The sequence below is a fragment of the Penaeus vannamei genome, chromosome 20, assembly GCF_042767895.1.
Source record: "Penaeus vannamei isolate JL-2024 chromosome 20, ASM4276789v1, whole genome shotgun sequence".
In the NCBI taxonomy this organism is placed as follows: domain Eukaryota; kingdom Metazoa; phylum Arthropoda; class Malacostraca; order Decapoda; family Penaeidae; genus Penaeus; species Penaeus vannamei.
Window position 1 is genome coordinate 26,567,684 of NC_091568.1, and position 14,568 is coordinate 26,582,251.

The 14,568-nt window shown below is 43.2% G+C and overlaps 1 protein-coding gene across 3 annotated transcripts in view; it reads left to right on the forward strand.

The window, feature by feature from the left end:
* Positions 1-14,568, forward strand: part of Cad88C (cadherin 88C) — a gene marked incomplete at its 3' end in the record, with an annotated part of 290,730 nt that extends 276,162 nt beyond the window's left edge. Inside the window, 19 exon segments of one of the 3 annotated variants that reach the window (XM_070135250.1) lie at positions 4,636-4,931; positions 5,132-5,267; positions 5,663-5,983; positions 6,184-6,348; positions 6,546-6,725; positions 7,375-7,520; positions 7,805-7,986; positions 8,160-8,383; positions 8,539-8,727; positions 8,944-9,076; positions 9,213-9,367; positions 9,651-9,890; positions 10,352-10,537; positions 10,650-10,757; positions 10,926-11,153; positions 11,548-11,746; positions 12,028-12,172; positions 13,091-13,210; positions 14,037-14,568. In XM_070135250.1, the coding sequence (XP_069991351.1) occupies positions 4,636-4,931; positions 5,132-5,267; positions 5,663-5,983; positions 6,184-6,348; positions 6,546-6,725; positions 7,375-7,520; positions 7,805-7,986; positions 8,160-8,383; positions 8,539-8,727; positions 8,944-9,076; positions 9,213-9,367; positions 9,651-9,890; positions 10,352-10,537; positions 10,650-10,757; positions 10,926-11,153; positions 11,548-11,746; positions 12,028-12,172; positions 13,091-13,210; positions 14,037-14,184 (3,501 nt within the window). 3 annotated transcript variants of the gene reach the window in all.

The following is a 14,568-nucleotide window of genomic DNA, read 5'->3' on the forward strand; positions in this document are numbered from 1 at the left end:
CTTCGGCGACGCGGCCGAAACGGCATCCCGGAGGTGGCGACCAGGCATCATCTTACGCCGCGAAAAGGCGCAGTCTAACGTCTCTGTCTACGCCAGGGCACGCCCCCAAAGCTCCGCCAGCGCGAGAGTTTACTCAAGAACTCCCGTCCGGAGTTGGGTATTCTCCTGTATCTCCTACCATACCGAAGCACAGCCATAAGCTTGCCTCCACTCCGGAAAACAGTCATGAAGCTCATCCCACGCCAGAGCAAGAGCCTCTGTGTGCAGGAGGGAATACTCAGGGCCCTTTTCCCAAGCAAGGGCATGCCCATGAGTCTCATTTAACACCAAAACACTTCCAAGAATACCTGCCTGCGTCGGCCCACGTTCAGAGGTCCAGCTCTGCTCCACAAGATTCACAAAAGGGCATCAGGAAGCCAGACCCCATCTCAGCGGAAGGGAATACCCTCTATGATGCCCCACTATGCGTCAGGAATCCAGGTCAGGTGCCAAGTTTGAGTCCGTGCAGCATGTTGACCGCGGAGCCAGATCCGAGCCTTCTGTCCGAAGATATCCTGGTGATCATGCTGACGGAGGTGTTCCCTCATATGCCCGTCCGCCTGCAGCGCCTCATCCAGCGGTTCAGACGCCTCTCGCGGACGGTATGTTACCTCGACATCGACTTTGATGAGCAGCACCTCGAAGTGCGAGTGCAGGACCTCCTCGACCTGACTCATGAGATCGTCTGGATCGTCGTCGAGAGCTGCACGCGAGTAATCGAAGGGCATATCGGCGACATGGCGAAAAAGCTGCACGGATCCAAACGGCGCCTCGAGCAGGCCAAGAAAGAGTACAAAGAGTATGTGAATCTCGTCGCAAAGACTCGAGAAGACCTGGACGAAGCCCAACGGGAGCTGCAACACGCCCAGCGCAAGGACAGGGAAGTGAAAAAGAACATCAAGTACCTTTGGTTGCGTTCCCACAGCCGCGAGGCGCACGAGGGAAGTGCCAAGCGCAGCGGAAGCGGAGTCTCGATAGAAGCTCCGTCGAAGGCGGAACTCGGCAGAGCAGCGCGCAGTTCAAAGTATGTAACGGGCTTCCACGGAGACTCCGAGTCGACGTCACTTGCTGATGACAAAGATATGGGCGGTTATGAGGCTGATGTTCACGACAGCGGCGTAGAGGGCAGCAGTGTCAGTTTGCTGACGAGTGTCATGAAGGAAGTTGCCGTCATTGAGAGGAGACACAGCCAAGCCGGCGATGTAGACGATAAACTTCAGAAGGTGCTGAGGTCCACACGACAGTCTGTTCTCCTGACGAAGAAACAGATGTGCCAGAGGCTGGATTCCAATGTTTCCGCCGAGCAGGAATGCATTACCAAGGAAGATTTGCTTAACATGCGACGCGCTGAAACTGCCAAGCTGAAAAGCGCGCTGAAGAAGCTAAAAAAAGATTGCAATTCCATGAAGAGAGGCAGTGCTGCGTTGACTGCGCGGATGGCCGCCACGGCCGAGGCGATACGCAAAGGAAGTTCAGGGGATGAGGAAGTCGCCAATGCCATGGCGGAGGTGCACTTGCACAGAAGTGAAGAAAATAATAAGCTCCTGACGGAGGTGAGGCGGGAGGCTGTTCTGTTCGCATCGCGAGTCAAGATGTTCAGTGTGCAGGACTGGCTTGCTGCGAGGCAGTTCACCAAGCAGGAGGTGAATACTGTGTACTCCAGCGTCAAAATCAAAGGACATAAGGACACCCACGATGTGTTGGATTTACTGAAGGAAGACGTCGACGCACCGGCAGTGATAGTGATTTCCGGGGCGAAGGGAAGCGGCAAGACTTCTCTCTGCCACTACATCCTGCACCAGTGGAGGACGAATTCGGCTGGAGTCGGTGCGAGGTTGCGGGAGTGCGACCTCGTCATTTACGCGGCGATGAGCGACATCGCTTCTTCGGGTTCGTGGAATCAGTACCTTCGCGAACACGTCCTATGCCATACTGTCAAGGATTACCCAAACTCCAGTATTCATGAAGAGATGAAGAACATGACTGTGCTGTTCCTGTTGGATGTCGAAGGAACTGCACGAGATGCCGTCTCTGTGCTGAAAGAAATCATGGAGAATTTGGGTAGAAATTGCCTGCTGTTGACCACTCGCTCTGGCAACGAGGGAGAGTTTGTGCAGGTCGTGAAAGATGTCGGGGTGAAGTGTGTGTTGGCCGAGATGTGCCCGATGACACCACAGGCTATTAGGGAATACGCATCCCATTTCTTTTCTCTCTGTGAAAGTCACAAAAACTCTGCGTCTGAAAGGGTAGAACAGTTCAGTAATTTAATGTCATCTATGTCGATAAACCCCACAGTTCTTTACCCTCTCCCTCTGGCTTACCTGCTGTACCTGTGGTGCGTCAACCCGAACCACGTGCTCTTCTCCACGTCCGTGTCGAGCCTGTTCTCGCGCCTGCTGAGCGTGTGCCAGCACCGCCTCGCCGAAGCGATCAAGGGGGACTGCGGGGGAAGTAGAGAGGCGGCGCGGCTGGCGGTGGGAGGCCATCTGGAGCAGCTCTACCGGGCGACAAAGGAACTCGTGGCTGGCGGCAGCTGGCAACACGGTCACCAGGTCTTGCTCGAGGCCGATCATTGCTTGTTCAAGGACCCTCGGGTGTTGTGGCACTTCAGCCCGCTGATCGTGGTGAGGAGCGGTGCCGGCGGGGGTATGCAGGGCCTCCTCGCCCATCCGTCGCTCGCAGAGATCCTCTACGGCTTCTTCCTCGCGGAATCCCTTCTGGTCAAAAGCAGGCGAAACTCGGTCATTCGGCGCCCCAAGTTGTCGGCTTTGTGCAAGCACGAACCCAGAATGCTGCGTGATGTGCTCCTTCATGTAGCAGGATCCTTCCTGTACAGCAAGCACACACTTGATGATGCCAAGGATGTCGTCAGCACGTACGAGAAGTCCCTACGCGATAAGGAAAACATGGGAGCTTGGCTGACTTTTCTGCAGGAATGCAACTTCACCAGCAACCTGTGCGAAGCCGTGTCCCTGACCCTGGCGTCCCAGGCCACCTGGATTGCCGCTCGACACGCCCCCGAAACGAACCGCGTGGTCGCCGAGCTGCTGCGGCGCGGGGCCTACAAGCCCAAGCTGGTGGTGGTGACCCCCGACGCCTCCGACGGGGAGCGAGGGGAGGGCGTTCGCCGCATCATCCACGCCCTCGGGACTTGCCCCACCACGTTCGTCCACCTGAGGCAGGAGGCTCAGTTCTACACATGGGGGGATGAGACGACGAGCGATGCGCTGGTGGTGCCGCTCCAGCCCCCAGGGACACTGCAGGAGTGCTGGGGACACCTGGGCACCGAGGGCGCCATGGCACTCCGGCACTGCCACCACCTGGAGGAGCTGAACGTGAGAGTGTCCTCCATGGAAGCCCTGGCCGCCCTCACGCACAGCATAGCGAGCCAGAGGCGGTACCTGAAGTACCTGTACCTGCGGCTGGACCTGCCGACCTCCATTCCCTCCGCGAGCTTCCAGCCGCTCAACTTCAAGGGCAAGAAGCTCTGGCTGAGGCTCCGGAACATAACAGATTCCTCGGCGACGTGGGTCAGGGACCTCACCAAGAAGCTCAGCAGCTGGTACACGGAGGTGGTCCTGGAGGAGAGCCAGCTGTCTCCGTCCGTTCTGCACGACCTGAAGGAGTCCATGCCGCGCACGCCGCTTCATGTATCGGGCTAACCGGTGTGCGAGTGCCCGTGACACTCATCCCAGCCTTGATATGCCAAGGACGCTGCTTTGATACAAGCAATTTAGTGTGTATGTTGTATATAGACAAATGCAGGAATATATGTATGCACTCACCTATGTGAAATCATTAACAAACCAACATTATAACGAGAAAATGCAATATTAACCAAGAATAAGGTATTGTGAATGCTTTACCCTCCAATGTCAAAACATTATATGACAGAAAAATTAACATGAAGCTTCAGCAACGGAGGCGACGCTACGCAGGTTCGTTTGGCTCACGAACATTTTTTTTTAAAGGAAGCTTGAGAATTTCACGCTAACAGAACTTGTTTCCGTTCTGCAAACATACAAGATTTTATCAGCTTAAAAATGTTTAGTCACATTTGCTTATTTTTGTTTAAGAAAGAGGATACCGAAACGTTGGACTTCCATATGCTTTTTATTCGTATTACGTCTGAATCGCGCGCTAAGGTCTATGGTCCAAGAAGGAAAGAGGATACTCATCGAGACTGAAAGTGGGTTTAGGATTTTGGATTCTGAGGAACTTAGATTTTGTGGAACTTTTCCTTGGGTGAGCGGATGAAAGTGGGTAAGGAAATATTCATGTAATGCATAATTCATATATTTTTTTTCCTCGCATGCACGCACAGACACACACACACACACACACACACACACACACACACACACACACACACACACACACACACACACACACACACACACACACACACACACACACACACACACACACACACATATATACACATACACATTCTCTCTCTCTCTCTCTCTCTCTCTCTCTCTCTCTCTCTCTCTCTCTCTCTTTCTCTCTCTCTCTCTCTATCTCTCTCTCTCTCTCTCTCTCTCTCGCAAGCACGGTTGTTTCCCTCCCCGCCTCATCGTGTGTTCCTCCGCACAGGTGTTCGCGTGGGACAACGACGGCTCTTCGGTGAACAAGAAGGTCGTGTTCAGGATCCAGCATGGAGCGCAGGACAAGTTCGTGATGGAGGCGGACACGGGCGTGATCTCGGTGGCCCAGGGCGCGCTGCTCGACCCCGACCGGACCGAGCCTAGGGCCACCACCTACGTCCTGGAAGTGATCGCCCTGGACGGCGGCATCGGCAACGCGCAACTCCAGGCGAGGACTGTGGTCAATATTACTATTCTGGATGTCAATAACAAGCCCCCAGTCTTTGTGGATCCAGGAACTGTCAGGTGAGAATAGCTTATAAGCAAGAGAGCATGTGTAGCTCTTTGTTATTAGAATTGATTTGCTTCATTTACCGAAGCAGAGTGACTAAGAGGAACGATGGTCCATTTGATGTTGTCTGTCATTTACTTATTTAGATTTATTCTGGAGTGTCTGCGAGTTCAAGTTTTTTTTTTTCTAAAATTGCCCAACTCCACCTCGCCAGGGTGTTTGAAAACGAAGAGTCAGGCTTCTACGTGCACCGGGTCGAGGCAGTGGACCTCGACGCGCGGCCTAAACTGCGCTACTCCATCGATGCCCTCAACTCGGAAGCCAGGAACGAGGAAGGCGTCATTGTGAAGGTAAAGGGAAAGTCTTTTTCTTTTTTGGGGAAGGTGCAAATATCGGTCAAGTTAAGAAAACGTGAAATAATTTAAATGTCACCTTCGGGACCGTTTATTTACAATGGTTACACTGAATAAAAATGTGAGATGTTACTCTCGTGATTTACGAATTGCCATTAAATATTGGACCTAATAATGACTTAGTGGGTGTTTACTTCATAGAGGCGATACAATATTCCTCCCAAAGTATATAAAACTATTTCTTCATCACTCAGTTTTCTGCAATGCTTGTTGAAAATGGTTAACAAACTTTAACTTACTGGATATCCTTATGATTGCAAAATGCGTGGGTTGAAAGAGGCTTCCGATTGAAAGAATGCAAGTGCGTACTAAATCTGGCTTTGATCTTGCAGCCCACAGAGTACAACTTCGCCGACGCCTTCGAGATAAGCGAGGTGGAGGGAGTGATCCGGACGGCCAGCCAGCTCGACCGAGAGAAGATCGACGTCATCCGACTGGCCCTGATTTGCGAGGACCAGGCGGCAGCCACGCAGAAGCAGACCGCAACGGCGACGCTTACCATACAGGTCCAGGACATCAATGACAACGACCCCAAATTTCGGAAGTCGTTCTACAGGAGGAGCGTGGCCGAGAACGCCAAGATGGGGACCACGATCGTCAATGTCGTGGCCGATGACGTGGACAAGAACCGCACCATCACCTACTCACTGCATGTAAGCTGGTTTTATAGTTGGCTTCCGTATAATGTTTGATGCGATTAAAGATTGAAGAAAAATAAAACCTATGCAAAAGTCTTGTAGCAGAAAATAATGATATGCTGTTTTACTTAATTTTGTTCTTGTTTTTACTAGATTTTGTTTTAGAAATGTATATGAACAGACTAGCCAAACTTATTGTTTTTCTTCTCTCCAAGGGCTCTCCAGCAACCCTGTCTCTCATCAGCCTGGATCACGAGACCGGCGAGATCGTCGTGGCTGACCGAGTTGACCGAGAGGTGTCTTCGTGGCTCAACTTCTCTGTGGAAGCGACCGACTCGGGTGTCCCTCCTCGGTCCAGTTTTGTTGATGTCCTTGTCCAGGTAAGTTGAAGACCCATGGACTTGTGAAGAATGTTGGATGATTTACAGAGCTTTATTTTAGTTTTCTTTAGCATTGCTTCTATCTAGGATCAGGCCGTTTCATATCAACACAACCCTCCTCCCCATCCTTTCTAATAAGTGACAATAATAACAACCTAAAACATTAATCAACATTAATTTGGCACTTCCTCGTCCAGGTGATCGACGAAAACGACAACAACCCCGTGTTCGTGAACCCGCCCTCGAACCTGACCATCCGCGAAGACGCTCCTCCGGGAACTCAGGTCGCCGTCGTGACCGCAATCGACCCCGACTCCGATGACTACGGCAGGGTCACCTACCTCCTCGACAGGAAGTCCTCCGATGGAAAGTTCAAGGTGAGTGAGTGAGTGAGTGAGGGAGAGAGGGAGGTGTGTGTGTGTGTGTGTGTGTGTGTGTGTGTGTGTGTGTGTGTGTGTGTGTGTGTGTGTGTGTGTGTGTGTGTGTGTGTGTGTGTGCGTGTGCGTGTGCGTGTGCGTGTGCGTGTGCGTGTGCGTGTGCGTGTGCGTGTGCGTGTGCGTGTGTGTGTGTGTGTGTGTGTGTGTGTTTGTGTGTGAGTGTGAGTGTGTGTGTGTACGTGTACGTGTGCGGGCGCGCGGGCGCGCACGCGCGCGCGTGTGTGTGTGTGTGTGTGTGTGTGTGTGTGTGTGTGTGTGTATGTGCGTGCGCGTGTGCGTGTGCGTGATTGCGTGCGTGCGCGCATGCGCGTGTCCTTGCTTGCCTGCCTGCCTTCCTGTCCGTGTTAGAGTGTAAGAATGAGTATATGTATGAAGTGTTAAAATATGTTTGTAGGGGGATGTAAGAGAGTGAGTGAATGAGTGAGAGTAAGTGTGTATGTGCTTTGATGTTATGTTGTGACTAGACATATAGTGGGTTTTGTTATTTGTTATGTCGATGTGTACTTTTTAGGAATGTAGTGTATTGCACCAAAATATTATTTGACATACACGTACGAGGAGATAGTTATTAAACTTTTTTTCATTTCAGATTGATCCAGATAAAGGTGTCATCACTGTTGCTTCTCCACTGAATCGAGAGGAGATGGGCTCCTTTACTCTCCTCATTCAGGCCTGGGACAATTACCAATTTGGTTATTCCACTGGAGAATCAAGAAATGCATTTATGCAAATTGGGTAAATGCATTTTTTTACACATCCAGTTATTATCTTTTATGATCTTGTAAAAGATGCATGTTGATATTTGTGTATTTATCCTTCATATTCTAGATAATGTAGATTGATTTTAAGAGATTGATTTTTTCCCCATAAGTTGTCTTGTTAATGTCATCACTCCTATTCATCAAGTACAGTATAAGATTAGCCTTCCTTTTTAGAAATGTATATAATACACATTATTGTTCATTTGTTATTGGAGTGACACTGCAGTATATGTTATCACAAATATTACCTCAATACAGGGTCACAGTAGCAGACATCAATGATGAAGCACCAGTATTTGAGGAACGTGAAGGATGCACAATGATCACAGAGTTCCACGAAGCAAGAGAGACAGTTACTGTTGTGAGGGCTACTGATGATGATGATCCAGCCTCTCCTAATGGAAGAATACTCTTCACTATTGAAGGTGGAAATGAAAAAGGTGAGCTCCTTAGATTTGGGTTTTGGTATTTTACCTTTTAGGTAGAATAGATGTAGGTTTCCTCTTTAATTTCGTGTTCTGCTTTAGTGTACTTAAACTTGATATAATTATTGTTTCTTTGTCTAGCAGTTTAATAGCTGAAGTACAAGAGTTTACCAACTCTCTCTTTTCAGGACTTTTTGATTTGCGGATGATAGATCAAACAGCTGCTCAAGTATTTGCTGCCAAACCACTTGTAGGACAGTATGGGAACTACTCCTTAATAGTGCAGGCACAAGACAGAGGCTTCCCTCCAAATTCAGTCATGTCGAAAGTTGATATCTGTGTGACCGATTTTAACGATCACGCTCCACTCTTTGTCTCCCCTTCAGTCAACCTGACTATTCGTGTTCCTGAGGTAAAAATGGTTTATGAAGTGTGTTTTACATATACAAGATACAAAGAAATTCATGCTGTTTGTGTTTAAGATACTGCTACACAGTCCTTAAGTGGCATTTACTCATATAAATTTGATTAGTCTATTCATTGTCTAAGACTTGCTTATATCAACAGAATGCAACAGTCGGGAGTCTAGTCATACAGGTGAGGGCCACAGATGAAGATATTGGAATCAATGGAGCAGTGAGGTACAGGATTATCAAGGATGCTCTTGGTGACTGGCAAACTTTCAGCATTGATGAAATAACAGGTGCTGTTCTCCTGCAAAAGCCACTGGACAGAGAGAGACAAAAAATATATGAGGTAACATAAACAGGTTTTTGTAATGAATGTGAATTCTGAATGCAAAGTAAAGACATGTAAACAGTTTAAGATGCACAGAAATTAAAGATGCATTCTTTACAGATAGATATTACTAATAAAAAAGAATATCAGAATTTTCTGATATTGAATGTAAATTTAACTTTTTCAAACATTGATATATGTCCAGAAGCCATTTATACCTTCCAATATTTGCAGATTCGTGTGGAAGCCTATGACCAAGGAGTACCAGCACCCCTTTCAAGTGATTTGGATCTTACAATCTATATCCGAAATATTAATGATTTTGAACCACAGTTCCTAAAAGACCAAATGATAGTGAATTTCACAGGTAAGAGATTTATATAACTTATCATGAAAGGTGTAATAAGTCTTTGTTTAACCTCAACGTAATAACTTGACTACAACTGTCAAGAGGGGAGGATATAGACAGCATTCTTAATAACCCAATTTTCTTTATCTCAAAGAACACAAGATACCTGGGTCAGAAAGAACGAAATTGATTGACACAGTAGATCTGGATGATATTGATGAAGACAATGGTGCCCATGTTTGCTACTTTATTGTTGGAGGAGATGAATACTCAACCTTTAGCTTGGATAGAATATCTCATGAACTTATGGTGAGTTGATAAGTTTCATGGTTTTGATGGTTCATTATGGATGATAGTTTTGTAAGTTTATAGTCTGTAATTTAGATATTAAAAGATGGGTCTTGAATCCTTTATTGAATTGGTTTTTGAAAGATTTGTTGTGATATTTAATGAATTTAATGTTTTCCTTTATGTACAATACTGTGTATTTATTATTTTGCAAGTCTAATTTCCATTTCAGTAAGCCACTGTAATTCTTTAAAAAGAAGAGAGTTGTAAATATTTGTGTATTAAATTCCTACCATTCCAACAGACCATGAAGGAGTTAGACCGTGAGGTGGAGGACCACTACACACTCCTTGTCAAAGCCACTGAGGACTGCCTCACTCTGCCCGAACCTGTGGCTTTCTTTGACCCCAGGGATGACACACTGCTCAAGGTCCATGTCTTTGTCAATGACATCAATGACAATCCCCCCAAATTTACAAGGGAAGTCTTCACGGGTGGTATTACGACAGAGTCTCACTTTGGTGCGGAGATCATGAAAATAACAGTGAGTACACATATTGTTTATTTTATTTTTTATTTTATTATCTTTTTCCTCATTTACATTTCATCTTTTCCTTTTCCTACTTACCTTATTTTGAATCATACCTGGATTGTTATGATTTTTACTTTGATTATTATTATTTTTTTTTTAATTTTAATTGAAGTTATTAGTAATATTAGTAATAATGATGATAATGATAAGAATAATGAGGATCATTATTATTTAGTATTTATATTGTTATTATTACTATTATTATTGTTGTTCGTATTACTGTTGTTTTGCCATTGTTGTTACTGTTATTACTATTATTAATATTATTGTTACTATTATCATAACAAAAAAATATCATCATTATTTTATTACTGTCGTTTATTGTAATTGTTATCATGGTAACAAAAATGTTATTACTGACATGGTATTATTACCATCATGACAATATAACAAACTTTTCAATCTACTTTTAGGCTATTGATCCAGATTCCAGTGAGAACAGCCGTTTGAGGTACTACATGGATGGCAGGGTACAAGAAACCCTCTCCGAGAACCTGGACAATATCCGCAGATCTCCCTTTGTTGTCGACCCTGTTTCAGGCATTGTTAAACTGAATTTCGATCCTCAGAAGGGAATGAAAGGATATTTTGATTTCAAGGTAGATACACCTATTTTTAGATAGTGTATTACCATCATCAGAATTTTTGTACACATATCCAGAATGCTTTTTCAGTTCCAAATCATTTGAGACCTTTTTATTCTTATTTCAGGTTTATGTTAATGATAGCAGTGGGTATGCAGACAGAGCAAGAGTGTTTATATACCTTTTACGAGAAGATCAGAGAGTGAGGTTCATCTTGAGGCAGTCTCCTGAGGAGGTTAGAAGAAAACGGGAAATTTACATGGTTATTGTAACAAAAAATACACTTTCCTTCACTTCTTCTTTTTCCTTTTGGGATGATAAACTGAGATTAGTATTTTATATGAAGTTATGTTTTATATTATTATTATTTTTAATAATTACTGAACCTCATCTTTTTTACTAGGTGCGAGAACAAGTTGAATACTTCAGGGATTATCTTGGAAATGTCACCGGAGCCATCGTTAACGTTGATGATTTCCGAGTTCATGAAAATCATGATGGGACAGTAGACAAGACCAAGACTGACTTGTATCTCCATCTTGTCGACAGAAAAGACAATTCTGTATTAGAAGTCCAGCAGGTTCTGGCCATGATTGATGAGAATGTTGAATATCTCGATAATCTCTTCAAGGTTAGTCTTATTTGTTTTTATTGATTTAGTTTTTATTTTCATGAAATTGTACAAAAGCTTAAGGTTGATGGCATAAGAATCTGTTTCAAAAACTGATTACAATTATATTTTTTCATATTTAAGTAATTCATTTTGCTCTGGTGATGGCAGCTTGTAGTATACTTATGATTAATTAACATAATTAGCAAAACTGTTGTATATATTTCATAAACTGTTTTCTCTATTCATAGTTGGTGATGGTGTAGTTGCTCTACATTTAAGAGTACATGTGATTAAGTGTTAGTGGGCAAAAGAATCACTTAATGATTGTAGCGCAAGAGTGACTGACGAACTGACTGTTAGATGGTAACCCAAGGCTTTTATCATACTAACATCTTCTCTGTTAAAATCCTAGGAATTAAATGTGTTGGACACTCAGCGTGCAGAACTGATAACTGCTGGCGTTGCGGAGGACAACCTGCTTTTCCTGTGGCTGGTTGGCGTCATAGTCTTCCTTACCCTGCTCCTGGTCTTGACCATTGCGCTCTGCCTGTCACAACGTGCACGCTACTCCAGGCAGCTCAAGGCAGCCACAGCGACTGCCTTTGGAGAATGTAAGTATGCAATTTAGTTGTCTGACTGTTTTCAGAAGTAGTTTACCTATGAGATATTTCATGTGCATAAATGATTAGTACTTTTTAAAAGATTATAGACTTGTCTAAAAAGTCTATACAATTAGAAACAAGTGTTAATCTTTTTATACACTCTTACCTTATATGAATCTGCTGATGAGATTTGCTTTTCTTAGTCGTCCTTCTTTTTTCTCTTTTCTTTTCTTTTTTTTTCTCAAAAGTGAAAGTCATGTCATCCACTGCATTCCCTCTTTGCATTTCAGGTTCCCATGAGCCTGGCCTCAATAGGTCATCCACAGTTCCTAATACCAACATCCACAGCGTTGAAGGCAGCAACCCCATTTGGATGTCTGGGTTTGATAATGATTGGTATAAAGATGAAGACTCACTGAGGTACCAACAATTTGTGTGAGTTTTCTGCACCGCTTTTTGTTTGTCTTAATTTGTTGTTTGTTTGGTTGATTGTTTTTTTGTTGGTTATGTTGTTCAGTATTTCACCAAAGTACTTGTAGGTCCTTGCTTAACAAGGTGCTTTATTGGGAAATGTGTGTTTTGTATCTTTTTGTTGTTCATTTGTTTGCTAAATGTATCCTTATGTTTATGACTTTTGTGTATATTTATTTGTCTTCTTTGTTGTCTGCATAATGTTTAATTCTTTTTTAAACTTTTCTGCACCTACTTTATTCTAATCAAATATGGTATTCTCACAACAACTGTCAATTATTTTGAATCGATTGAGTAATTTTCATGTCATTTTATTAAATCTGAGAACAAGACAGTAAGAGCATGCATACTAAAAGATAATAATGATAGATTGGTAATGTCAGTGTAAATGCAATAATTCAAATGAGTTCAATTATTCTTTTCCATTCTTAGTAGTACTCGTAAGTAGATTTGGAGTACACCACTGTTTGACTCCAGTATCAAGTAATTGGTTTTATGATAGCACCTTTACACCTTAAATGCATTAGCACCCTAAACAATTTATTTGGTCACAGAAGGTATCCCTAATATTGCCAGTTTTATATATTCTGAGGCCCATTTTCAGATATGTATTTTCTTGTAGTCCACTGACTTTCAATATTTTTTTCCTACAAGGAAATATACATCTTTGAAAGATTTTGAAATTAAAATGCAAATTCAACTTAGTTAAAGTCTTGGAACCATGTATAAATGCACACAAATGGCAGAATAACTTTTTTGCAGAGTTTTATACTGTACCAAAATATGTATAATAGGGTAATCTATATGTCATGTAGTAAATTTCAGAAAATTGGTTGGTATTATTGAGAAAATGGTGTAGCTAATTTCTTTTCTTCTATTTAGCCATCAGAGTGAGGGGAATGACAGTCTGGATGACAATGCTGTAGACACATCCCTCTCACCAAGGGGAGACCGAGATATGCCTTATATTACTCACAGCAGTGTTCCCAACCCATTATCAAGGTAAACGCTGATAACACGGCTAAGAAGTTAGTTGTATTTTAATGCATCATACTCTATGGATGTTCATCCTAAGAATATGAAATTGAGGATGTTAGCTCATAATGATAAATGTGAAGAAGGATAAGGTCTATTTCTTTCTGAACAGTATGCATGGATACAGGGTGAGTTTAAGAATTATATAGAGGATTGTCTAGATGTGGCTGGGACAAATGGAACCATAGTGGCCCTAATATAGTTGCTTGTAGAAATATCTTAAACGATGTATCATGCAGTACTAAAGTGACTTGCCATGCATCATTATGTTAAAGTTATAATTATGTTTGTGATGGTCCATATGCATGTGTTTTCTTTGTTTACACTTATTGTATATGTAGTCAAACCCAAAAGTCTTGTCAAATAATATAACTTGGTTGCTTAAAAATCAGTTAAGCCAACTTATTTATGAAGTATTTTGTGGCTGTAGTTGTGAAACAGGTTTTTTCTTCTTCTTCTTCTTCACCTCCATCCTTATTCTTCAAAAAATCACTGTTCCTGCTGATGATCAGCTCATGAATTTCAGACCTACGTGTAAATATTTCTTGCACAACCAAGGGGAGAGATAAAAATCATCATACATGAACATGTATTTAACTTGGTTAGTTTCATTTTAGAATCCAATCTACCTCTTCTGGATTTCTATGTCTACTGCTGCATCCTGCTTGAAGAAATGTTTCTTCTTATACATTTAGTAACTGCACTAAGTCTTCCTGACCTATTTTACTTCTCTGAATGTAATATTCTTCCCTCAATGATATTGTAGAAGCATTAACTCTTTTTTTTTTTATAGGGAATCGAGTACAGTGGGTTCCAACGCTCAGCTTACGAACCATGAACATCATAACATCAATGACACTTATCGAGCTAACCTTTACCAAACCTTCCATAAGATTGGAAATCCCCTGGTTGACAAAAAGTTGGAAACAACTGAACTTTGATGTGTAAAGAATCAGGAGATGCCTGAGGAATAAAGGGGAATAGAAGAAGACAAATCAGTGAAAAGAAATATGAGGAAAAACAAACCAAAAAAGAGACCATGATAGAAGATCAATGAAAAAAGAAGAAAGTTAAAACTATCTGAAATATCGGTGTTGAGTTTTTTATGAAATTGCCAAAAAAAGTAAATATTTAAGGTGAAAATCAATCCCAATCATATTAATAATTTTAATAACTTTAGCACATGATGGGACTAGTTGAAAAGAGGTCTTTTTCAGTGATTGTACTTCTGTATATGCAGAACTACCCTCTATCCTATTATGCCTTGAAACAAAAAATATGAATGCAAAGATATAAGTGTGAATGAGTGTGAAATTCCTGATTTG